This window comes from Mauremys reevesii, linkage group 1 (assembly GCF_016161935.1).
Source record: "Mauremys reevesii isolate NIE-2019 linkage group 1, ASM1616193v1, whole genome shotgun sequence".
NCBI lineage: Eukaryota > Metazoa > Chordata > Testudines > Geoemydidae > Mauremys > Mauremys reevesii.
In genome coordinates this window covers 305,270,304-305,297,244 of record NC_052623.1, presented here as the reverse complement: position 1 = coordinate 305,297,244, position 26,941 = coordinate 305,270,304, and the positions used below count along the sequence as shown (strand labels likewise).

At 45.5% G+C, this 26,941-nt stretch overlaps 1 protein-coding gene across 2 annotated transcripts in view; it reads right to left on the bottom strand.

Annotated features, from left to right (window-relative positions):
* The window catches only part of TWF1 (twinfilin actin binding protein 1), a 35,800-nt gene extending 18,420 nt beyond the window's left edge, over nt 1-17,380 (bottom strand). The window contains exons 1-4 of one of the 2 annotated variants that reach the window (XM_039507736.1): nt 16,921-17,380; nt 9,385-9,462; nt 4,004-4,182; nt 2,599-2,694 (exon numbers count right to left, since the gene is read on the bottom strand). In XM_039507736.1, the coding sequence (XP_039363670.1) occupies nt 2,599-2,694; nt 4,004-4,182; nt 9,385-9,462; nt 16,921-16,945 (378 nt within the window). In that variant the 5' untranslated portion in view covers nt 16,946-17,380. The remainder of the gene's footprint in view (nt 1-2,598; nt 2,695-4,003; nt 4,183-9,384; nt 9,463-16,920) is intronic. The other variant, XM_039507731.1, reaches the window with a different exon arrangement.
* Between the last annotated feature and the right edge of the window lie 9,561 nt (nt 17,381-26,941).

Genomic DNA, 26,941 nt, shown 5'->3' with positions numbered 1-26,941 from the left:
CTGATATGCCCTTTGTGTCCTTATGTTGGGGAGGGCAGCAAGACATGCACAGCCTACACAACAAACACTGCTGTTCAAAGCTTCCAGTGTCATGCATATGAGGTGTATGCACAGCCAGAGTGGGATCCACACCAGCAAATACTCGAAGAAGCTGGGATTTTTACACAAATGTAAATCAGAGATGAAACAACTAAGAACTTTATACACACATTAGAACATTACAGAATAAATATGTGTCGGGATAAAAAACTAGAGAAGTGAGGATGAGATTGTAAGGGATGCAAATGAAAGAGTGAAGGATAAATGGATGGTAAAAAATGAAAAAACACGGGGAAGTAGAGAGAAAAATCAATGGGGATGATGGGAGAGAAGGAAAGAGTGTGACAAAGACAATAGATTTAAAAAAATAGATACATCTAGAGAAAGGAGAATGAAAGTAAGATTGCAGAACATAGTAAGCTATAAAGCATATGCAAATATATAACAATAAAATAAATATGATCATCTCTCTTGCTCTTCTACCCCCTCCCCACCTCCGTTCTACCTGAAAGAGAGCAGAGAGATTTCTATGCCACCAATGGATTCATTCGCTCCTGGATTCTGCTCTAAACTATTTCTTCCAGGGATCACATTTTTGCCTGGGTTCAAAGAAACCCTTATGAAAAGTGGGCTAGTTGTTGTTTTGTTCTCGTTTTGCCTCTGAAATGAACCAAATTCCCCCAAACAAGAAGGTATAAAAAAAGGGTTCTGTTGGAGCATCCGCCAAACCATCTACGAAGGAAAGTTATCTACTTTGTAACATTTCTTCTCTGAAGATATCTTGCAGGATTCTTAGTCCGAGGCGTAGCTCAGTAGAGAGCCCAGCAGAACTCTCCTAGCTCTCAACGTTTTGGTTTTTTACCCTTAAAAGGCAAGGGATAACAAGGTAGGGTGTGAGGGCCCCCTCAACTGGCTGTCATGCACCATCTCCTACCGAGTATTAACTATGCTTACACCTCAGTCAGTTCCATTTATTGCATGGGAGGTGAAGCACCCAGAAAGAAAAAGCCAGTTCAAGAGGATCAATAGGGGAAAAATAATAAAAGATGTCTCAGAAAAATTAAAAGGTGCACAAATGGGTACACCTCTAAATAGTAACCTCCAAACTCTAAGAGGTAAGTGGATTTGAGAGTGAGAATCCTGCAAGAAGATCTCTTCAGAGAAGTAGAATTACAAGGCAAAATGATTTTCCTTTCTGCAATACGAGCTCCTACATCTGCCGACACAGGGCAAAAAAATGACTTGAAAGGCTTAGGGCTTTGTGGCAGCCTGACAGAGGATCAGAATTCACTGGGCCCAATTGTAGAAGATTTACTGATACTTGGACACTGCTCTCCACTCTAGTACATAAATGCAGGGGTGGAAAATCTGGAGACCTTGATATGGAGAGGCCTGGAATCGAGAGCTTTCACAAAGGCATATCAGGGAGCTCCTACTTATATATATCCAGGTACATGATTCTCATCACTGCTGTATCTGAGTGCTTCATGTGAATTTAAAAAAACAAGACAACTCTCTCTTTTCCTTTCTTGCTACCAAAATGAAAGCTGAGATTCTGGAGCACAATCCTTGGGCAAGAAATAATTTAAAATGGGAAGATCCTCTAACTGTTCCTAGAGGTGACTGTTTACCCTTTACAGTAATTAAGCATAAGAAATACACAGCCTCAAAACAAACTGTTTGGAAAAGGAATTTAAAATAAAGTGACACTTAAAACAGAAATGCTATTCTGTACACATTTTATACTGCTGTTCTCTTTCTAAATAAAAGGAAAAAAGATTTATATTTAAATTACTGTAGTAAGAAGAGAGCCTGAAATATAAGGCCTTGTATTAGAAGCCTGGGCTAAAGTAGTGGTCAAAAAACTTTGCTGATATAAAGCAAAGTCAGATTGTGAGCAAGAGGCAGGCCCTGCTCAGAGCATTTGGTAAACATAGGGCTGATATTGCAAAACACACACATTCCTAAGAGATGCGAGGCACAAAGCACTCAAGAAAGCACATTCCAGAAGGGTGGTACCAGAACACCTCAATACCGGTACATTCCCCAAAGATAACAGGAACACACTGACCGCTATTAAGGATAAGGTCAGGTTGACAGCATGATGAATAGAGATGTTTTGATTGAACCTACAGGTACAAGGCAATGGGTGGCACCCTGATACGTCAGAAGGTGATACATACATCTTTATACAAGTTATCTCAGACAGTGTTTTTGTCCAGCTGAGGGGGCAGTGGCAAGTCCCGCCACTGACTGAGCTGCATCCATTGTCATGAGCACACGTCTTAGTATCCTCGTAGAGTCTGCCAGGTGCTATTACCGTGCTTCATCGACAATATACCTGGTCGGAAGCCTTCGCTACTAAACCAAGTCTTGTGGTCTTATTGAACAGTTCACTCGGGATCTGCTGTGCCAGCTATCTGCGCAGAGCTGGGACAACACACACAGATGAACATCTGACCACAATTATTATTTAAAACGTTTTACTATGCAACTTAGCCCATAGAAGAATTTTATTATTCCTGAAAAAGAGCATATATGCTGACATTAAAAATATACCTTTGTTGTTCCAAATACTTCATCTTTAATGTGACCACCTCCAAATTCTTTCTTCAGAGTTGCCCGTGTTGCTGCATACAACATTTTTTGACGAACCTGTTATGTTGCAAAAGAGTTCTTTTGATTTTTTAATGTACATGGACGCTAGTGCATTTGCATGCTAAAATTATTATTGAACTTCTGAAATATTTCATTAAGCAAAATAAAAGTTACAAGAAGATTAATAATAGGAATACACTCAGTACAATGAGCTTTGGAGTGTGATAATTTGACATGCTATTAAGCATTTGAAGGGTACGATGAGAGATGTTTTACAACAACCCAATCTAAGTAATTCTAAATTGCAACTGTTACGGTAAGTTTCAGAGTATGGGGGACATTTGCAAAAGTTACAAATAACATAGTAACATCTTTAAAAAAAAATCTGTTCTAGATTCTGTTGTTGCTGCTCTGAATATTGATACAAGCAACTGGATTAAAAAAAAGGGAGGGGGAGGGAGAGAGAGACAGACAGACAGACAGAGACAGACAGACACAATAGCCTACAAACATACTATTACCCTGTTTGGTTCAATAATGGATCTGAATAACTATCACAATCACAGAAGGAATGAAAAATAAATACTGAAGTGGAATGTCCAAGCTAAGATGTACTTAAGAAAAAAATAATTAAAAAAAATTTACTGGAGCCTATAAAAGCAGCACTAAGCATAGTCACCTGCCTCACAAACAGAAATAGCTCCATAAATCATCCCTGTTAATCCAATTTTCCTTCTTGATTAGGATGGAGTTTAAGTAGATTTAAAGGATAATGACTTTTTGAGGAAGACATCTGTATCACAGAAAATATTCAAGTTCTTTTTTATTTTATGGCTGAATGCTTCTAAAAAGATGGTGTTTCCTTTCATGAATTTAATTAATGAAATAAAAAACTTACACTCTTCAGCTAAATAAATCTAATATTTGATAAAGCCTTTTATTTCAATACATAATTAGCATTAGGTAGGTTGTAATCTTTACCATTCTGGAGTTCCTCAGTTACTCAATTTTCTCTTGTCCCCTTTTCTCTTCCGCAACCCAATCCTGAGACAGGCCAACAAGCCTACCTATTTATACACTGTATTTGTAGAGCAGAAGTCCCCAGGAAATATTTTCTTGCCAAAAACAGCTGGACTCAATATGGAGCCAACAAATACAATTCCTAAATCAGCATGAAATAAATTTCAAGATGCTTGCCCACTTCCTTCCAGAGCTAAGCAGGCCACCTCCAAAACACTGCCAGCTCTTGCTCACCTGGGATTTAGACCAGATGGCCAAGATACTGCAGATAGTCTGGAAATCTGTAGCTCCTTCAGACTTTTGGACAATGTGTTTTTAACAACACAAAGACATTAATATTACTTACATGAGAGTGATCTGGTGACCATGCAATGAAGATCCATTCATATCCTTGAGCATTCTGAGAATCTAATCTGTACAATAAATAACATGGTTGCTTGTCTTCAAGAAGGGGAAGAACAAAGGAATCATAATCCTTTTCCCATGATTCATCAGGCTGCCTAGAGGATCCCACTACAAGCTGTTCTATAAACAAAAACAAAGATTGCAGGTCAGTGAAGTGGTTTGAAACATTAAGCTTTTGCAATTAAAGATACTTATGGCTTAATCCTGAAAAGTTCTGCCCATGAGAACGGAAAACAATGGCACTTCATGCAGCAATAGGTACATACACATATTACTGTTTACATGATCAAGCCCTAAATTATTTCAACTCTTAAATACTAAAACATAAGAAAATATCCACTGGTTGGTCTGATTTCACTGTTGGCCTGCCAGGTGTTCAGAGCAAGGACTTGCAAGTAGATGTGGAAGGGATTTTCACTTAAAATAAATCCAGTTTGGAGAGAGAGTAATGTATGTATGTAATGCTGTGTAAGTAGTAATAACAGAAAGAAAAAGAGCACTATGTAAGACTCAAGTTCATGGAAAGCCACGACAATATTAAGTATTATTTATTGTACCTAGAGGCCCCATCTGACATCAGAGTTGCAATAGACCTGTACATACATGCACAGAGTACGCCTACACTGGAATAAAAGACCCAGCGCATAGTTGTGACTGGCCTGGGTCAACTGATTTGGCTCACAGGGCACAGACTGCAAGGCTAAAAATTGCAGTGTAGACATTCAGGCTTGGGGCTGGAGTCTGGGCTCCTTCCCCCTCAAGAGTCCCAGAGCTTGGGCTCCAGCCCAAGCCTCCACATTGCAATTTTTAGTCCCACAGCCTGAACCCCACGAGCCCAAGTCAGCTGACCCAGGCAAGCAATGGGTGTTTAATTGCTGTGAGAGACAGTTGCTGCACCCAAAGAGCTTATAATCTAAATAGACAAGATAGGTGAAGGATGAAAGAGGAAACAAGCATAGAAGTGACTTGCCCAAGGCAGGTCAGTAGCAGAACTGGGATAACAACCTATGTCTCCTGACTCCCAAGTCCAGCACCGTAACCACTAGACCACCTTGCAAAGACTGGAACTTCCACTCCCCCATCCTCTCTCAATAGATCTAATTGCTCCACGATCATATGCAGAATTTTGTTTTAACTAGAGCCCTAATTATGGGTGGGGAGGAAGGCAAACAAGACTCCTCCTTTCCATGGCCTGTCTGCCCAAGAAGAAAGACTGCAAAAAGGCAGGCAGGCAGGCGGGTCCAGTCTGAAAAGGAATATAAGTGGAACTCTGAAACACAGAAACTTTGCAAGCTGCCTGCACCAATATCTAGGGTGAGAAATACTATTTGTAACCAATTTCTTTAGTAAAACTAGCTTAGTTTGCGTGTTTGATTTCCTTTCCTTAGTAATCTGCTTTGTTCGGTTTGTTACCCCTTTTACCACTTAAAATCTGCCTTTTATAGTTAATAAAATTTGTTTTGTTTATTATTAAACCCAGTTTATGTAATTTCTAACTGTGGGGGCAAGAAGTGTGCACACCTCTCTCCACATTGAGGGAAGGGGCGAATTTTATAATATCTCTTTGGGTCTGCACTCCAAGGGACATGGACATCTGAGTGCTGGAGCAAGTCTCTTAAGCTGAGTCTTCCCAGAGCTGATCTGCAGAAGAGTGTGGACTTGCCTGTGTGTGTGCTAGATGGAAGAGCTTATCCCATATCCCTGTTGGAACTTTCTGCACCATGACTAATATAGGGCTCATTCTGGAGCATGCTGATATCACTCCATCAAGCCAAGAAAAGAGGTGTCTGTGACCCTTAAGGCATCCCAGTGTCAGAAGACAAGGGGCTCCCTGGACTCTAGCAGTGGCCTGATCAGCTCAGTGCACACCAACTCGCTACTGTTATAAGGGCTGTCAAGTGATTAAAAAAATTAATTATGATTAATTGCACTGCTAAACAATAATAGAATACCACTTATTTAAATATTTTTGGATATTTTCTACATTTTCAAATATATTGATTTCAATCACAACACAGAATACAAAGTGTACAGTGCTCACTTTATATTATTTTTTAATAAAAATATTTGCACTATAAAAAACAAAAATAGTATTTTTCAATTAACCTAATACAAGTACTGCAGTGCAATCTCTTTATCATGAAAGTTGAATTTGCAAATGTAGAATGATGTACAAAAAAATAACTGCACTCAAAAATAAAAAAATGTAAAACTTTAGAGCCTGCAAGTTCACTCAGTCCTACTTCTTGTTCAGCCAATTGCTAAAACAAGTTTGTATACATTTGCAGGAGATAATGCTGCCCTCTTCTTGTTTACGTCACCGGAAACTAAGAACAGGCATTTGCATGGCACTGTTGTAGCCAGCGTCACAAGATAGTTATGTGCCAGATGCATTAAAGAGTCATATTTCCCTCCATGCTTCAACCACCATTCCAGAGTACATACATTCATGCCGATGACTGGTTCTGGTCGACGACGATCCAAAGTGGTGCGGACCGACACACATTCATTTTCATTATCTGAGTCAGATGTCATCAGCAGAAGACTGATTTTCTCTTTTGGTGGTTTAGGTTGTGTAGTTTCCACATCAGAGTGTTGCTCTTTTTTACTCTTCTGAAAGCATGTTCCACATATTCTCTCTCACACATTTTGGAAGGCACTTCAGATTCTTAAACCTTGGATCGAGTACTGTAGCTATCTTCAGAAATCTCACACCAGTACCTTCTTTGTATTTTGTCAAATCTGCAGTGAAAGTGTTCTTAAAATGAACAACATGTGCTGGGTCATCATCTGAGACTGCTATAACATGAAATATATGGCAGAATGTGGGTAAAACAGAGCAGGAGACATGCAATTCTCCCCCAAGGAGTTCAGTCACAAATTTAATTAATGCCTTTTTAAAAAACAAACAAAACAAAACAAAAACGAACATGACAAGCATGGAAGCATGTCCTCTGGAATGGTGGCCAAAGCATGAAGGGGAATACGAACCTTTAGCATACCTGGCATGTAAATACTTTGCAATGCCGGCTACAAAAGTGCCATGCAAACGCTTGTTCTCACTTTCAAATAACATTGTAAATAAGAAGTGTCAGCATTATCTCCCATAAATGTAAGCAAACTTGTTTGTCTTAGCGATTGGCTGAACAAGAAATAGGAGTGAATGGTCTTGTAGGCACTAAAGTTTTACATTGTTTTGTTTTTGAGTGCAGTTATGTAACAACAACAAAAATCTACATTTCTATGTTGCACTTTCATGATAAAAAGATTGCACTACAATACTTCTATGAGGTGAATTGAAAAATACTATTTTTTGTTTATCATTTTTACAGCGCAAATATTTGTAATGAAAAATAATATAAAGTGAGCACTGTACACTATATTCTGTGTTGTAATTGAAATCAATATATTTGAAAATGTAGACAATATCCAAAAATATTTAATAAAGTTCAGTTGGTATTCTATTGTTTAACAGTGCGATTAATCACGATTAATTTTTTTTAAACAATTAATTTTTTGAGTTAATCACGAGTTAACTGTGATTAATTGACAGCCCTAGTTATAGTCTGTATCTGTACAAGGTATCATGTAATACATTACTGGAAAACTAACAGCTCACTGATCATTAACATTCTTGCGTGATGTATGTACCGTCAAACAACAAAGGACTATGCAGATGTGCTGGAATTATGATGGAAATGTGTTTAAACCAGGCATATCAGGGGGAATTAATAAATAGGATTTCTTCAAACAAAGGAATGTGTTTCTGTCTGACTGAATATGTCTCCCATGTAAATTGAGCAAGGTGTGACCAAGGACAAAGAAAAGCACACAAACCATTTGGAGATCAAGTAGGGAAAAAGTGATCACTTACTCTCAGTGGAGGATGGAGACTGCACTACCAGGAAGCCTTCCTACCTCTTGAAACAGAGTCAATGAACTTTGAGAAATATACTTTTCAAAGGTTTACTGGACTATAAAGAGAGGGGCTGAGAACCCCCAAGTTATCCTTCACTTGAAGAAACAGGGAAAACCAGCACCTTAGACTAGCTGTTAGTCAGGATCCCCATATCCATTGCTGGAAAAGGAAGAGTGGTGAGGAACTAGGTACCTATACTACAGTGTCTCTCAGTTCTGGGTGTCCTGAACAGCATGTTACAGTATCACACTGGTTTTTGTTTCCACTTTCTGTGTCTACACGCTGAGTATTAAACTCACAACGGAAGACACTCCCCACTTATTGCCTCCATGCTTTATTTAAAAGTGAGATGAGATGGAACGTAAAATTTACACACACAAAGCCAGGTGGTGTACCTTGCTGATGTCAATGAAATTCAACAGGCATACGGTGTGTCAATATTTGCTAACCTAATCTGGAAAAACCTTATCACATTGCCCCGCCTACACTAGAATATCTACTGTTGCTTATTTGAATGGTGTGCTGCTGGAGCAGGGGTATTGCAATGGCAGGAGATTTCCAAAAAAAGACAAGTGCAGGGAAGGTCAAAGTGGACTCATTTACATTACAATACCAAAAATGCTTCTCCAACTTACTGCTGTTTCAGAGCAGTGCTGATGCCTGGGCTCCGAAAACAAACCAAAAGGTCTGGTTGTGCTTAGCTACACACCAAGTTATACAATGTTTCAAACAGTTTGATTCAACTGTTGATTTAAAGAGAACAAGCTTTATTTAAAAAGCTAATGGCTATAAGTTAATTAAAAAAAAAAAAGCTGGTGAATGCCATATTTTGACCATATGTTTTCAGTTTTGCACATTTGCCACAAAAATTCAAAGATAAATTTCATGTATTGCACCAAATTATTTTCAATAAAAAATATCTAGTTATTTGTGCATGAGAACTAAAGAATAGTTATATTCCTTGCAAGACTGAGGATGCAGACTACATTACTGTAGTTGTAGGAACATTTAAAATCCATCCAAGGGGTTTGCTGCAGTGTTAAAAATCTGAGTAGAAAAAAACCAAAAGAATCTACACAAGTGTTCATACCACTCTCTACCCATCTGTCCTTTTTTAACTATTTTCATAAGTTGTTTCAGTCCTTTGAGATTTCTGACCAGCACACAACACTACTTACTCTGACATGAAATGACAATTTTTTTTCCAATATGAAGCAAAAGCTGAAAATACTGGAAAGCACTGAAGCATCTCTGAAATTCAATCTCATCTTCATATATGGAAGACCCTAGCAATGATCACATTTGTGTGTTCTTTACTTGCAAGTCACTAAAACATAACTAGTAAAATACTAAAAAGGAATGAGACATAACATAAATAAAATATATATTAAAATATAACTAACCATTTTCAATAACTATTTTTAAAATCCTGTATTGTCCATATCTTGCTCTGGCAAAGGTATCTTTAACATCTCCGCAAGCTGGAAAAGAAAAAAAATATTAGTAATTGAATTAATGCATTTCACCTATTTAAGATGTGTATGTTTAAAGTACACTTGTTCATGTGATCATAAAAAGAAGCTAGTACTAAACCATTCAGCTGCACCTTTAACAGAAGTCAGACTGAAAACAAATAGTTGGTTATTTTTCCTCAAGTTCCACTCACAACTCCTGCTCCACTCACATTGTCTTATGAAGCTCTGAACATTGGGTTGCCAGTTTTGGTTGGACGTATTTCTGTAGGTTTCATCACATGACAAACTTTAATTAAAGATTATTTTTTAATTTTTTAATCTTTAATCCAATCCTGGAGGTTTGGCAACCCTATCTGAACAATCATCTCTTTCTTGTATTCTTTACTCAGCAATAAAACAGTTAACAATGCTGACATTTATGCCATCATTCTTAGGTTTCAGTTAATACTCCATGGAGATCGATTGTGTTACATCTCTTAAAGCAATAGCTCCAGGATTCCTGCGGGCTCAGGTATATAATTTTCAAATTTATGAACTGCCTACTAGCTAGATACAATGCAAGAGTGATGTGTAAAAGAGAACCCCAAAAAACATACAGGTGGATATTTTTAGCATTTGGATGTTGGCCTTTCCTAGGGGCCCCTTAGTACCACTGATGAAGCTTCCCTTCCATCTTTCATATCTACCTCACACTAGTATGTGTCTGATAATTTTCAGTCCCTCGCTTGTCATAATAGGACAAGTTTAGAATGAAGCATCTGCCTTATCCTCTAATTTCCTTTGTAGCGCTTGTTTGTTGCATCTTTTTACAGACTGAATATACTTTGCAAAGTCACATTTTAATCATTTTTGTAAATGAATTAATTTATAGATGATTGATTAGATCATCCAGGATGTTTGGTGTATCTCTGTGTATTATAAGGATCTGAGGTTGAACTGGGGCCGCTTCATTCCCCTGGAGGGTTTTTCCCTTGTGCTCTACCATCTAAGTCTGCATTTTGAAAAACAGTTGAGGGGGTACTGGGGAGATTTTTTGAGTTACTAATTGCAGTTAGCCTTTCAACTCACATTGAAAGTCACTGCAAGTTAGATGTCTGAAAATCTCTCTCAAAGTCTTGAGCCCTAACGGTTGTGAAAATAACTTTCAAAATGCAAATTGCACGTAAATCAATGAAGCATTGCCCCCTCCTAACTGCTGAAAGTGAGAAGCAGCTTTTTGGTTTCTTTCATCCTTCCTTGCCAAGCACAGCCTGCAGGCCACTGGGAAGGAAATAGGAGAAGGTCTGTTACGTCACTTCTCCCACAGAGAAATTCAAATTATCTTTGTTTATACCTGTAGTATCAAAAAACTACTGCAACAGTAGAAGGCGCACTAACTGGATGCTTGTGGTTTCATTTTCACAATGGAAGTGATTAATATGCAGGCGTTAAATAGTCGAATCTACTAAAGATTAGAATAGATTAGAATAGTCTAGAAAAGTAGTTAAACATGTTTTAAAATCGTTAACATCTATATGAAGGAAAGATAGCAAATTCATTTATATAAACATGTTGAAGAATTGTGTTTGAACCCTGAGAGGATTATTCTCATACTAGGAAGAGAGCCTGAGACATAAGCCCTTGAATCAGAGACCTGGTATGAGGCAGGACCTGCTCACAGAATCTAGCAAGAATAGAGCTGATATTGCAGAAATACATATTCCTAAGAAGTGCTAGTCACAGAGTACTCACGCAAACACATCCCAATATCAAGTGGTACCAGAACATCTCGATATCAAGGATGGTGCAAAAACATTCCTCAAGGATAACAGGAACACACTGACTCCTCATAAAAAATATGGTCAGGATAACAGTACGTAAGAGAGATGTTTTGATCGAACCAATATGTACAAGGTGATGGGTGATAAGTAGCTACGCCAGGGGGCAGTAACTAACTATGTTAGAGGGACGTACTAATTTGTTTGTATCGGGGTATAAAGATGCATCTCAGAGGAGTATCTTTGTCTGGCCAGATACCAATCCAACACACAACTAATTAGACTAATTCACCTACACACACACACACATACACACACACTATGTAGGTAATATGCTACCAAGTTTTCCTTGTCCTTTCCAGAAATTCTCTCTCACTCCCCCCACCCCCACTCTCTCTCTCTCTCTCCCCTAGAATGATACATTCCCCCATCTTCCTGAGAATTGTTTGTCCCCTTCCCTCAAAGATGTTTTCTGCTCCTTCTTTTCCAGGATTAAACCTATGCACCAAAATGAGAGCAAAACATGTAACCAGTTTTGTTCTGGCATCTATACAGACCATTTTCTTAAAGTTTCCCACCACCACACTACCATCAGTACAGCTGTACCAATTGCAGTAACAACAGGAGACAAGGCCCCAATGTCCAGCAGCATTTTTGCCACCAGGTCATTTATACTTTTTCTAATTAGGTTAATAGATTATTATATGATCATCTAGTCTGATCTCCTGTGTAATACAGGCCCATAGAATTTCAGCCAGTGTTTCCTGCAGTTAGTCTAGCAACTTATGGTTTAACTGGAGTATATCTTTTATAAATATGACAGTGGTAAAAACACCAGTGTCTTGTTTACACTTAGAGCTCCCACAAGTGGAATTGCATCAGTGGCAATGCAATAGCTTGGTGAAGAGAGAACCTCTTTATTCACAGAAATTCCCCATGCCATGCCACAGCAGGAGTTTAGAATGTAAATAATCAGCCTTCACAAAATTATCCCAGATAGGAATTTTTAAAAATATAGAATATGGAAATTTAAGATACTGGGGGAAGAAGCGTGTGTATGTGTGTTAAACACTTCAAAATCTTCAAAAGTGCACATGCACAACCTACTGTAGATGTGCAAATGCCTTGACTTGTGAGAGTTCACTTTGAAAATCTGGCATAGTATACCTATATATACACCTATAGTGCTATATACTAACATAAATGCAATTGTGCTTATTTTCATGTGAATCATGTAATACATTTAAAACACTTTAGATGGATTTTCCCCATAGGGTACTGCAAGCCAACATAGGTATAATCAGGAATCATGGATATTTGCTATCCTGATTAGAGTCCAAAATTTGGAGTCTGAATTTTGAAGCACTTCTTCTGTCCTTATCTGCTTTTCTCTGGCTGCAGAAACAGAAAAGATATTCTCTTTTACCTTCACCTCATAGCTGCCAAGTACTAGGGGAGTGTGGGAGGTGTGTGTTGGGGGGAGTAGGGAGGAAGGGTGTTCTGCTACTATACTCCTACCACAGCCTTCTGCTATGGGATGTGTGTTTCTCCACAATTTTAACTCTTCCTCTGTATGTTCATTCCAAGTTCTGTCTCAGCTATTTCTCAAAGCCTTCAAAGAAGCAGTAGAGAAAAAACTGACATAATTCTTGGCATTTTCAGGGCTGCCCAAATGATTCTGAATAGCAGTGGTGAAAAATTAACAGATGTTAAACTACAATGCAACAGCTGCTCAGGAGAGCTACTAGAAGCAGCAAAAGCAATGCAGTCAAGAAGTTTGTTCTAAATCTGCTCGCATTCTAAAAGTTACCATTGCACCCATAAAGGAAAACTTTCATTTAAAATGAAGCAAGCAGAAATTAATGACTCCCCTCTGTACAGTTGTCAGGAACAGTTCCCAAGCAACATCATACCACTCAAGTGTCACTCATTCTAGTCCCAGTTACCTACTCAATTACCCTCATTTTTATTGTTAAAAATTATTCACATCCAAAATATGTAAAATAAAGTATAGAAAGGTATTTGAATCCAAAGAAATTAAGTTTTCTGCATGAATGTTTTCTCCTTTGTCCATCACTTCTGGTCTTGGTCATCCAAAGGTTGAGAAGTATGGTTAGCAATATAAAAAGTAAGATTTTGTATTGGCCAGATGAAGCTGCAATGCAACAACCTCAAAAATTATGATGTCATAATGCCAGGAGACTTTGTCTGATGCAGACCAAAATCTAAAAGATGGCAGCCAGGTTAAAATTGATGTCTAAATCAAAGATGTGAATTTTATCTTATTAAACTTGCCTGCCAATGTTCCAACAAGACAAAGGAACTAAATAAAAGCAACATCAAAGACAAGTTGGATTTTTTAAGCAGAAAATGAATTCCTCAAAAGCAGAGACATTGAAATACACTGAACATCGGATTAACTCCCATATGGACATGGTAAGTGACTGCAAAAGAAGTTTTAACATAAAGCGTCCAATTAACACAGTAACAGCCACAAGCCAAATACTCAGATTTACTCCAACAGGGAGCAAGTCATCGATTTATACTGGGGCACAAGGAAGAAGTGGAGAAGCCATAACTCCCCAGCTATTCTAAATCATCAGATTACATCTAAAACATTTGATCACTTCCCAACCATCTCAATCACCTGTCAGGGATAGTCTAGGTTTGTTTGGTCCTACTCAAGCGCAAGGGGCTAGACTTGATGACTTCTCTGGATGCTTCCAGCCCTGCATTTCTATGCTCCTCCTTCCAGCTATATGGTTTGTACAATTATTCACAAAACATATTGTGCCCATCTGTACTTCACCTTGCCCCACAGTTTGGGGGCCACTGGGTGCCCCACAAACAGACTGCTAATAAATCATAGCTGCATGCAGTCTAGGCAAAGGATAAGAAAGAACCCAAGCATCACAGTCAGGGCCCAGATGGCTTGTTACTAACAAAGACATGGAATGGGGACCTTGTCTTGATTGCTAACCCAGAAAGATAAGAGCAGAAGAAAGAGGCAATTTCAAGGCTTGGGGGAGGGAGGAAAGACCAGGCAGTTCAGCCCCCCAAGAGAGCAGGGGCAGTTTAAAAGCCCTAGAGTGGGATGAGGGAGAAGGCAGCTTGGAGGAAAAAAGGGGAGGAAAAGGGAAGGGGTAGTGCAGATGCTGGGGAAAGCAGCAAGGGGGCAGTGTAGAAGCTAGTGGGAAAGGGCACTGGGAAGCCCCAGGGAGGGTGCAGAGGCTGGGGGGAGAGGAGGGAAAAGCAGCACTGGGGAGCCCCAGAAGTTGCAGAGGCTGGGGGGAGAGCAAAGGGCACTAGGGAGCCCCAGGGGGATGCAGAGGCTGGGATGGGGAAAGGGGCACTGGGAGCCCCAGGGAGGGGGAGTAGAGGCTGGGAAGGGGCACCAGGAGCCCGGGGGTGCAGAGGCTGGGAAGAAGAAAGGGGCACTGGGGAGCCCTGGGGGTGCAGAGGCTGGGATGGGAAAGGGGCACGGGGGAGCCCCGGGGGGTGCAGAGGCTGGGATGGGGAAAGGGGCACTGGGGAGCCCCGGGGGGTGCAGAGGCTGGGATGGGGAAAGGGGCACTGGGGAGCCCCGGGGTGCAGAGGCTGGGATGGGGAAAGGGGCACTGGGAGCCCGGGGTGCAGAGGCTGGAGGGAGAGGAAAGGGGCACTGGGGAGCCCCAGAGGGGTGCTGAGGGTGGGGGGAGAGGAAAGGGGCACTGTGGAGCCCCAGGGGGTGCAGAGGCTGGGATGGGGAAAGGGGCACTGGGGAGCCCCGGAGGGTGCAGAGGCGGGGCTGGGGAACGGGGCACTGGGAGCCCGGTGGGTGCAGAGGCTGGGATGGGGAAAGGGGCACTGGGGAGCCCCATGGAGGTGTAGAGGCTGGGGGAAGAGGAGGGAAAAGCAGCTCTGGGGAGCCCTGGGGGGTGCAGAGGCTGAGGGGAGAGGAAAGGGGCACTGGGGAGCCCCGGGGGGATGCAGAGGCTGGGATGGGGAAAGGGGCACTGGGGAGCCCCGGAGGGTGCAGAGGCTGGGATGGGGAAAGGGGCACTGGGGAGCCCCGGAGGGTGCAGAGGCTGGGATGGGGAAAGGGGCACTGGGGAGCCCCATGGGGGAGCAGAGGCTGGGGGGAGAGGAGGGAAAAGCAGCACTGGGGAGCCCCAGAGGGGTGCAGAGGCTGAGGGGAGAGGAAAGGGGCACTGGGGAGCCCCGGGGGTTGCAGAGGCTGGGATGGGGAAAGGGGCACTGGGGAGCCCCGGGGGGGTGCAGAGGCTGGGATGGGGAAAGGGGCACTGGGGAGCCCCGGGGGGTTGCAGTGGCGGGGATGGGGACTGGGGCCCTGGGGAGCCCCGGGGGGGTGCAGAGGCTGGGAGGGGGAAAGGGGCACTGGGGAGCCCCGGGGGGGTGCAGAGGCTGGGGGGAGAGGAAAGGGGCACTGGGGAGCCCCGGGGGGGGGTGCAGAGGCTGGGGGGAGAGGAAAGGGGCACTGGGAGCCCCGGGGTGCAGAGGCTGGGGAGGGGAAAGGGCACTGGGAGCCCCGGGGTGCAGAGGCTGGGGGAGGGGAAAGGGGCACTGGGAGCCCCGGGGTGCAGAGGCTGGGGGAGAGGAAAGGGGCACTGGGGAGCCCCGGGGGTTGCAGAGGCTGGGGAGGGAAAGGCACTGGGAGCCCCGGGGGTGCAGAGGCTGGGGAGAGGAAAGGGCACTGGGGAGCCCCGGGGTGCAGAGGCTGGGGAGGGAAAGGGGCACTGGGAGCCCCGGGGTGCAGAGGCTGAGGGGAGAGGAAAGGGGCACTGGGGAGCCCCGGGGGTGCAGAGGCTGGGGAGGGAAAGGGCACTGGGAGCCCCGGGGTGCAGAGGCTGGGGAGGGGAAAGGGGCACTGGGGGGAAAGGGGCACTGGGGAGCCCCGGGGTGCAGAGGCTGGGATGGGGAAAGGGGCACTGGGAGCCCCGGGGGGGGTGCAGAGGCTGGGGGGGGGAAAGGGGCACTGGGGAGCCCGGGGTGCAGAGGCGGGGGTGGGGAAAGGGGCACTGGGGAGCCCCAGGGGGGTGCAGAGGCTGGGATGGGGAAAGGGGCACTGGGAGCCCGGGGGTGCAGAGGCTGGGGAGGGAAAGGGGCACTGGGGAGCCCCGGGGTGCAGAGGCTGGGAGGGGAAAGGGGCACTGGGGAGCCCCGGGGTGCAGAGGCTGGGATGGGGAAAGGGCACTGGGAGCCCCGGGGTGCAGAGGCTGGGGGGAGAGGAAAGGGGCACTGGGGAGCCCCCGGGGGGGTGTGCAGAGGCTGGGATGGGGAAAGGGGCACTGGGGAGCCCCGGGGGGGTGCAGAGGCTGGGATGGGGAAAGGGGCACTGGGGAGCCCCGGGGGGTGCAGAGGCTGGGATGGGGAAAGGGGCACTGGGGAGCCCCGGGGGGGTGCAGAGGCTGGGATGGGGAAAGGGGCACTGGGGAGCCCCGGGGTGCAGAGGCTGGGATGGGGAAAGGGGCACTGGGAGCCCTGGGGTGCAGAGGCTGGGGAGAGGAAAGGGGCACTGGGAGCCCCGGGGTGTGCAGAGGCTGGGATGGGGAAAGGGGCACTGGGAGCCCCCGGGGTGCAGAGGCTGGGATGGGGAAAGGGGCACTGGGGAGCCCCGGGGGGGTGCAGAGGCTGGGGGGAGAGGAGGGGAAAGCGGCACTAGGGCGGTGCAGAGGCGAGAGGGACACTGCGGAGCCCAGGCCGGTACCTTGGATGCCGGTCTGGTGGGACATGCTGCGCTGGAGCCGGGACGCGACGCCGGGGCTCTGTGCGCGCCTCGGTCAGGAACCGGCGGGCTTGGGGGGCGGGGGGTCAGGCTGGCCCGGGACACGCACGTGACGCGTCCTCGCCACTCAGCGGCCGGGAGCCCGGCTCCTTCCGGGCGGGCCCTGCGATGGGAGCCGGCTCCGGGCGTGAGCGGCGCGCGGGCTGGCTGGGGGCTGCCGATTCCCGCCCGGGCCTGTCCTGCTGCGCTGCGGCGAGTTTGTCTCTTTCCAGCCGCTTCCCCCCGTGGCCAGACGGCTCCCGACTATCCCCGCCCGCTCCGCAGCGCCGCCTGCTTCTCTGCCCGCCCTGTGCTGCGCGGGGCTCGTTCGCAGCCCCGGCGGGGGAGGCCCGAGAGGGCGGGCGCTAGAGAACGGGGGGGCGCAGCGGCTTGCCCGGGATTGGGGGCGGGGGGCAGCTAAACAATCCATGCACAGGTAGGAGCTTCAGTGACACACAGCCCCAGGTCCATAGGTCACAGGTGCAACTATAAAGAGGCCATCAGATCTTTGGGAAGTTTGCTGGCGGCTGCTATGATGACCTCAGTGCATGCGAAGCGAACAATCCCCTAGCGAAGTGCTTCAACCTCTGAACAATAACCCGGTCAAGGGCGCTTACATGGAAAAAAATTTGACTGCCAAGCTATTTTTAAGGTGATGTCACGCGCGCACACAAACCAGTTGGAGGACGTGCCATTAAATAAGCCACACTTAGCTGTTAAAAACTTCATCTCTGAAATAGCTTGGCTGATGAGCTTTAAATTGTGTCTGCTGTTCTTCACTGGCAGCAGACCACAGATGAAATTTAAGGTGAAGTGTATACCTTTAATTAGCGATTTAGAGAAGGGAATCAAAGTCTTAATATGGAAAACACTTCACAACTTTCTAATAAAGAGAGTACTTAAAACTCTGCAATTCTTACTAACTGGAGTAATAGGTCTGTAGAAAATGCTTGGGTGGAGTGGCCTCAAACGTGCTACAAAGTTAATTAGTTGCCAAAGTAATTGATGAAAACATCTAATCTCATGTTCGGGCTGTTTTTAGTAGCAGTATCAGTTACAGGGCAAAGGTTTCTCTAGCCCAGTAGATTTTCAAACTTTTTTTTTCTGGGGACCCAGTTGAAGAAAATTGTTGATGCCTGTGATGCCCCAGGGAACTGGGGATGAGAGGTTTGGGGTGTGGGAGGGGCTCAGGATGAGAGCTGTGGGGTGGAGCTGGGAATGAGGGGTTCAGGGTGAGGGAGGGGGCTCAGGGCTAGGGCAGGGGTTGGGGTGCAGGAGGGGGTCAGGGCTCCGGGTGGGGGTGCAGGCTCTGGGAGGGGCCAGAGATGGGGGTTTGGGGTACAGGAAGGGGTTCTGGGTTTGAGGGGCCTCAGGCCTGCAGCAGGGGGAAGGGCATTGGGAGCTTGAGGTGCAGGAAGGGGTTCCAGGTTTGAGGGGGCTCAGGGCTGGGGCACGGGATTGAGGCATGGGCTTACCTCCAGAGGCTCCTGGTCAGTGGCACAGAAGGGGTGCTAACGCAGGCTTCCCGCCTGTCTTGGCACTGTGGACTGTACTGTGCCCCAGAAGCAGCCAGCAACAGGTCTGGCTCCTTGGCGGAGGTTCGTGACTCTCACCCACAGGCACGCACCCCCCCAGCTCCCATTTGCCGGTTTGCAGCTGACTGATTTAACTCATATAAAACTACATTAAAATCTTAAATTTAATGTTGAATTAATTATACAGGTCCATTTCTTGAGGTCCTTGCTTATTTAACCCTGATCATGAAAGCTGCTGTGTGAGTTGACTCCCATCCTGCACCTGTGCAAAGACCCTGACTTCTGTCTGTGTGGAACAACTCGCAGCCTTAGGATCTTAGGCCCTGACCCTGCAAAGACTTATGTGCTGGACGTTATGTAGTGGGACTGCTTGCAGTGCATAATTAAGCACATGTATAAATCTTTCCAGGATAAGGGTGTGAGTTTATGCTCAGATCTTACTCAGGCATTGAGTGAGATTTTTCTGAGTAAGGATCATAGGTTTTGGCTGCAGAAATTAAAAATTATGGTTCCAATAGAAGCCAAGAGTTCTCTTTCCACACACTAGTTTGTGTTACTACACATCAGGTAGAATTCAAAAGGGATTTAGGGCAGAGCTACACTTAAAAAGCTGCAGTGGCACAGTTGTATTGGTGCAGCTGTAGCACTATAGTGAAGATGCTACTACACCAACAGGAAAGCTTTTCCCGTCAGCATAGTTAATCCACCTCTGAGAGGTGGTAACAATGTAGATGAGAGAAGCTCTCCCGTTGACATAGTGCTGTCTACCCCAGGGGTTAGGTATAACTACATCACTCAGGGGTGTGAAAAATCTTGACTGGAAAAAAAATTTCACACCCCTGTGCGATACAGTTATACCAATGTAAATTTGTAATGTAGACCTGGCCTGAGGCATTGAAATGCCTAACCCCTAAGTGCCCTGCTACCCAGCGGAATTTACAACCTTGAGTTACCTGCCCGGGTTCCTTATATAATGTGTGAGGAAGGTTAGTTGCCTAACTATACGGTTCACAAAAAACAATAAACTGGGGGTAGGGGGAAGCATGTAAACTAGTCAGTAGGAAATGCCAAGGATGTGGTGGGGCCTAAATTGTGTCTTTCAAAAGAACGTAGGCACCTCTTTCCAGCCTGGTTTTAGGTATCAGAGGGGTAGCCGTGTTAGTCTGGTTCTGTAGAAGCAGCAAAGAATCCTGTGGCACCTTATAGACTAACAGACATTTTGCAGCATGAGCTTTCGTGGGTGAATACCCACTTCTTCGGATGCAAGCAGTGGAAATTTCCAGGGGCAGGTGTATATAGAAGCAAGCAGGAAGCAAGCTAGAGATAATGAGGTTAGATCAATCAGGGAGGATGAGGCCCTGTTCCAGCAGCTGAGGTGTGAAAACCAAGGGAGGAGAAACTGGTTCTGTAATTGGCAAGCCACTCACAGTCTTTGTTTAGTCCTGAGCTAATGGTGTTAAATTTGCAGATGAACTGGAGCTCAGCAGTTTCTCTTTGAAGTCTGGTCCTAAAGCTTTTTGCTGTAGGATGGCCCCCTTAAAATCTGCTATTGTGTGGCCAGGGAGGTTGAAGTGTTCTCCTACAGGTTTTTGTATATTGCCATTCCTAATGTCTGATTTGTGTCCAGCCTGGTTTTAGGTACCTATTTTCACTTGCAATTCACATTTGTAAACCCTTCCCTGGAGTTAGGTGTTTAAGACAGGTAGGTTAGTTTGTTTTTTGTGCACATGCGCACACACACAAAACGGGAAGGAGGTGATGGCCTAACCCTTGGGCTGTATGATATTCTTGGGTGAGGCTCTCGAGCTCTCCTGTTAAAACTTTTGCTTTGTATTAAATATTCATTGGGCCAGTGAGAGAAAGAATGGGAGAGAATGACTGTAGCCTAGAGACTAGGGCACACACGCGGGAGGCCCAAGTTCCAGTCCCAGTCCCCTGTGCCAGTAAATAAGTAGTTATTTACCCAGTGGAACTCCTTCAGCTAAAGAGAGCCCTGACCCAGAATAACCCAGTAGTTCAGGCCCCTACCTAGAAGGTAGGAGATGTAAGTTTAAGTCCAGGCTGCAACCTTGGTAGAGTTGGATATAAACCTGGTTGAGTACCCTGTGTCACAGTTCAGGGCTACTGCATCTGTATTTCCCCTCAGTAAGGGCAACCTAGTCTCAGGCTTCCAGCTTCCTAGTAACAGCCTTTCTTGGGAGGAAACCTGTATCTCTCTTCCTTCTGACTGAGGTATGTCCAGGCTGAACAGTTCCCTGCCTCTGCTGTGTTATTTCCAGCAACAGACAGCCTGCCTAAACTGACCTGCTTGCTTTTTCTTCAGAGACTGATAACATGGCACTTGCCACAGTTTTAAGTTACTACACAAGCTTATTTTATGTTTAAGGTAAAAACACTTAAACAAAAACATATTAAAAACAATAAATGAACCTACATCCTGCTAGTAAGTTTACCAGAGATTACCCCAACTGTCTCCACCATGGGTTTTGGCTGGTTAGTCCTTCAAACCTCCCAAAGGGGTCTCTTTTGTCGACACGACGTCATAAAACAGCCTCAGCTCAGAAATGGCACCCAGTGTCACGGGGCCCCAGTGGTCCAACTCCTTCCAACCTTTCCCCAAGGAAGGTTCTCCATAGACCAGAGGTCATGTCTATTTGCTGGATCAGAATGAAGGCCCTGAGCCCGTTTAAAACCCGGCTATATTTCCAAAAATATTGGAAATGTTGATTCCTGGGAATCCAGTTTGAACTAGCATGTGCAAGCATCGCCTTGGGATGGCTTCAAAGGGCTGATAATTGGAGGAATTACATTAGCATACTCAATATTACATACAATAACACATAACCAATTGCATTTTTAATATAATGGACCTCAAAGGCATTAATCTCAATTCAATAATGTTTAACTCAATTCAATAAAGTTTGTCCAGGATATTGTTTTATCTGCCATATCCTAACCACTGGGATAAAGATTATAAGGGGAGGGAGACAGTACCTCCTCTGAGCAGCAGGTGTTTAAACTACACGCTCCCCCCCCCAACCAAATGCATTTGGGGCTATAACTAACCCACTCTTACTTTCTGTTCCAAAAATACTGAAGGTGAGGGTTGCAGGAGCACTTTTTTTAAAAAGTTGGCTTCCTGACAGGTGTCTCTCATTGCCTTGGTGACAGGGGTGGCTCCAGACACCAGCGCAGCAAGCCTGTGCCTGAGGCGGCAAGCTGGGGGCGGGGGGAGTGGCGTGCCGGTCGCCGTGAGGGCAGCAATCAGGGATCCTTCGACGCGTTTCTGCAGGAGGTCCACCGGGCCCGTGGTTTCAGCGGCAATTCAGCGGCTGGTACGCCATAGGGGTGGGACCGGCAGATCATCCGCAGAACCGCCGCCAAATCCGCATGACTGGCGGACCTCCCGCAGAAACGCCACCGAAGGCTCCTGACTACCGTGCTTGGGGCGGCAAAAAACATAGAGCCGCCCCTGCTTGGTGATCAACCTAGGGGTTTACATCTGCTGGCTTCTTGTAGGAGGACTCATAGAACCAACCTAGAAACATTGGAGGTAGGTATATCTTAGTTTGCACTATTTTGTTGATTTTTGGTAATTTGTTTATGATTAATGGCATATCAGGCCTCTGTGAACAGAGATCTTTGTTGTTTCCCTTGTTTGTTCTATTTGATATCCAAGTAATTTTAAGCCTTAGATTGGGAGAACTTTGTTTTAAGCATGACCAAGTGGAACTAGAGTCAGTCTTATAGTGTGGGAATGAATATTAGTCCTGTTATTTTCTCTCTAGAAATTTGTTATAGATGTGCTTCTTAAGTTTTTTTGTACACTCTGGATTATGTAGTATCTAGTAAGCATCCTGCAGCAGGCAGCAGGGGCGGCTCTAGCCATTTCGCCGCCCCAAGCACGGCGGCATGCCGCGGGGGGCGCTCTGCTGGTCGCCGGTCCCGCGGCTCCGGTGGACCTCCCACAGACGTGTCAGTGGAGGGTCTGCTGGTCCCGCGGCTCCGGTGGACCGCCCACAGGCACGCCTGCGGGAGGTCCACCGGAGCCGCCTGCCGCCCTCCCGGCGACCGGCAGAGCGCCCCATGCGGCATGCCGCCCCAAGCACGCGCCTGGCATGCTGGGGCCTGGAGCCGCCCCTGGCAGGCAGAAAGCCATTCAGTTTCTATGTAGGTAGAAAATCAGTCTTCCCTCTGTTTAAATGGATGAGAAATAAATATACTCGTAGTGTATTTAGGTGCTTGTAGAAATAGTACAGAACAGAGATGGGAGCTTTATGTCTAAGTAAACTTTATGCTCATGGAAAAGTCTTGATTTTTAACAGCGCTGGTGACTGAAGCATTTTATTCTCTCAGCAGCTACAGCACAGAAAGTGACTTGAGTATGTACCTCAGGCACCCTGCTGTCAGTTAGTGGAACATCCTCATGTCACTTTTATTTACCAGTTAGCCCTTTTCTTTTCTCTGTTCACACCTTCTTTAACTCATATCATATTCATCTCCATCTTCTATTTGGTGCACACCAAGAAATCTGTGACACACACTGAGAGATCAATGTTAGTCTCATGTCTCCACATAGAAATGAACGTAGGCTGTGATTCTGCTGCTTTTGTAATACTGCATAAACATTTCCTTTTATTATAGTGTTGCTGTGAAGAGTTAGTAGATTAAGTTGCCTGCCCCTCAGTGATTGCCTGTAACACACATACCTGGCCATGGTTAGTCACATATTTGTGGCCTTCAGTTTTAATTACTGCAGCTCATTCTGTCTATACTCCTGGGGGAATTCTGTGGCAGAAAAATTAAAAATTCTGCACACAGTATTTTAAAATTCTGCAAAATTCTGCTTATTTGTCAAAATAACACAATATAATCATGCCCGTTTCAGTTATTTTGGTAATTTGTTTCAAAATACCTGTCAGCAAATATGTCTGTAACAATACAGAGAACAAAAAAAGATTCAGGAAATGTTTTTTGACAAATAGATTCCTCACTAGGCATATTATTACAGAACTCTGAGTAATAATTAGGGCTGTCAATTAATCACAGTTAACTCATGTGATTAACTCAAAAAAATGAATCGCTATTAAAATAACCACTTGCAATTCATCTCAGTTTTAACAGCACTGTTAAACAATAGAATCCCAATTGAAATTTATTAAAGATTTTTGTATGTTTTTCCACATTTTCAAATACAGTAACTCCTTACTTATCATCCCACTTAACGTTGTTACGTTGCAGATCAATTAGAGAATATGCTCATTTAAAGTTTCGCAATGTTCCCTTGTAACTTTGTTTGGCAACCACCTACTTTGTCCATTGCTTGCAGGAAGAACAGCTCATTGGCGGTAGCTGGTGGGGGCTTGGAACCAGGGTGGACCGTCAGCCCCCCATCAGGATCCCTAAGTTCCCTGTGTGGCAGCCGCCTAGCAGGCTATCAATTGCTGGGCAGTTCAGGTATCCTTCCCCTCACTGCCTTGTGGTGCTCCTCCCCTCTGCCTTGGAGCTGCTCCCGGGAGCCTCCTGCTTGCTGTGCAGAGATGGCGGGGGAAGATGGGCGCTACTGTCAGGGTGTGTCGCCCTCCTGCTGCTCCTGCCCCCTGCTCCTGTACCCCATCTCCATAGAGCAGAGGGGGGACATGACAGGACTTAGGATGGAGGGAGCTTGCTGGCAGCAGGTGCAGTCTCAGCTTGCTGATCTACTTAAAAAGGCAAGTATCGGGGTAGCCGTGTTAGTCTGTAGCCACAAAAACAACAAGGAGTCTGGTGGCACCTTAAAGACTAACAGATTTATTTGGGCATAAGCTTTCGTGGGTAAAAAAACCTCACTTCTTCAGATGCATTCCCCAGCACCCTACCCACCCAGTCCCCTACACCTAACCCCCCCAATTCCTGCACCTGAACCCCCACTCTGATGATCCCCACCTCCCAGCATCTGGACCACCCCAATGAGCCCCACACCTGGAGTTCCACCCCACTGAGTCCCAACCAGCTGCACCTGGACCCAAACCACCCCAAGCTGAGCCCCTGCAGTCAAACCCCCACCCTGACAAGCCCCAACCCCTGGCACATGGACCACCCCACTGGGCCCCCCATGCCTTCCTACTGAGTCCTAACCACCTTCACCATGTCCCAATGCCCTTGCACCCAGAACCCTCCAATGAGCCCCTGTGCATCCAGATCCCACTCCCATCCAGACCCCACACTGAGCCATGCACACTTAGCTTGCCCTAACCATAACCCTCTCACTCCACACCTGGTCCCCCCACACTAAGCCCCTCTCAGACCAGCAGGATCCAAGTTGTGACGAACTGGGAATGTTCTTAATGTTTTCTCTGAATACGGTGTTGGTGCCTCAGTGTCCCCTATGCAGTTCTTGAGTATCCAGGTGGGGGGATAGGGGTGTATGGTTGCTGCAGAGCAAAGGGCCAGTGTACATAAATGCCTGACACTCTGTCTCCTAGCAACTGATGGCATGGGCCCCTACTGAAAGGTGCCAACTGAAGGTGTTGGAGACAAAGAGGTCAGGTGACCTCCTGGCCCAGGAAAGGAACTGAGCAGAGGAGGAGGGGCTGGAGGGGGTTTTCAGTCTGGAGCTGGCTGGGGATGAGGAGTGAAGTGCAGACGTGGGTATCTGGCTCACTGCCCCCCAAAATGGACCCGGCTGAGGGGTCTGGTTCTCTGTACCTACAAGCTCTGTTTTAGACCGTGTTCCTGTCATCAAATAAACCTCTGTTTTACTGGCTGGCTAAGAATCACATCTGACTGAGAAGGGGGGTGCAGGACCCGGTGGCTTCCCCAGGACCCCGCCTGGGTGGACTCGCTGTGGGAAGCGCATGGAGGGGCAGAGGATGCTGAATGCTCCAAGGAGAGGCCCAGGAGGTGAAGCCGTGTGAGCTTCTTGCCCTGGAGACAGTCTGCTCCAAGGGAAAGGAGGCTCCCCAAAGTCCTGACTGGCTTGGTGAGGAGCAGTTCCAGAGCATCGCCCGGGGATTCCATGACACAAGTGTATCCTGCCTGCCCACACCTAGTGTGCCAGGTGTGGTGGGGCAGGCCCAGCCCTTGTGCCATGTCAGGGTCAGGTGCAGCCTCACCACCAAGTCCAAGCTACAGGGTGATCTCCCACCTCTGTGCAGCCAGTGGCCTGTGCTCGCCACTTCCACTGCCATTCTGGAGCCTCCACATTTATTTATTGACAAATAAAATTTGCAGAATTTTAAAATATTGTGTAGATTTTTTTTATTATTATTATTATTTGGCACAGAATTACCTCAGGAGTAAGTAACCTTCACTGACTGCCTGATTCCAGCTGGAATGTGTGTGGAAATGGGGAAGGAGTATGGAAATAGAACTTTCTAATCAGGCGCTCTTGGCAAACATAAGCTTGTGTGTGTGTTTTTTTGTTTGTTTGTTTGTTTTCAGGAAACAAGCTGACTTGTGCTCTGAAGAGGTCTGCTCACAGCATTGCTACTTTACATGGCTTTCAGGAGTCTGAACAGGTGACCGTGTCAAAAGACATGGGTGATCTCACAAAACTAAGTGATTAGGCAACAAAATGGCAAATGAAATTTAATGTGGATAAATGTAAAGTAATGCACATTGGAAAAAATAACCCCAACTACACATACAATATGATGGGGGATAATTTAGCTACAACTAATCAGGAAAAAGATCTCGGAGTCATCGTGGATAGTTCTCTGAAGACGTCCACGCAGTGTGCAGCGGTGGTCAAAAAAGCAAACAGGATGTTAGGAATCATTAAAAAGGGGATAGAGAATAAGACGGAGAGTATCTTATTGCCCTTATATAAATCCATGGTATACCCACATCTTGAATACTGCATATAGATGTGGTCTCCTCATCTCAAAAAAGATATACTGGCATTAGAAAAGGTTCAGAGGAAGAGCAACTAAAATGATTAGGGGTTTGTAACAGGTCCCATATGAGGAGAGATTAAAGAGGCTAGGACTTTTCAGTTTGGAAAAAAGGAGACTAAGGGGGGATATGATAGAAGTATATAAAATCATAAGTGATGTGGAGAAAGTAAATAAGGAAAAGTTAATTACTTGTTCCCATAATACAAGAACTAGGGGCCACCAAATGAAATTAATTGGTAGCAGATTTAAAACACATAAAAGGAAGTTCTTTTTCACACAGTGCACAGTCAACTTGTGGAACTCCTTGCCTGAGGAGGTTGTGAAGGCTAGGACTATAACAGCGTTTAAAAGAAAATTGGATAAATTCATCCGATAATGGCTATTAGCCAGGATGGGTAAGGAATGGTGTCCCTAGCCTCTGTTTGTCAGAGGGTGGAGATGGATGGCAGGAGAGAGATCACTTGATCATTACCTGTTAGGTTGACTCCCTCTGGGGCACCTGGCATTGGCCACTGTCGGTAGACAGGATACTGGGCTAGATGGACCTTTGGT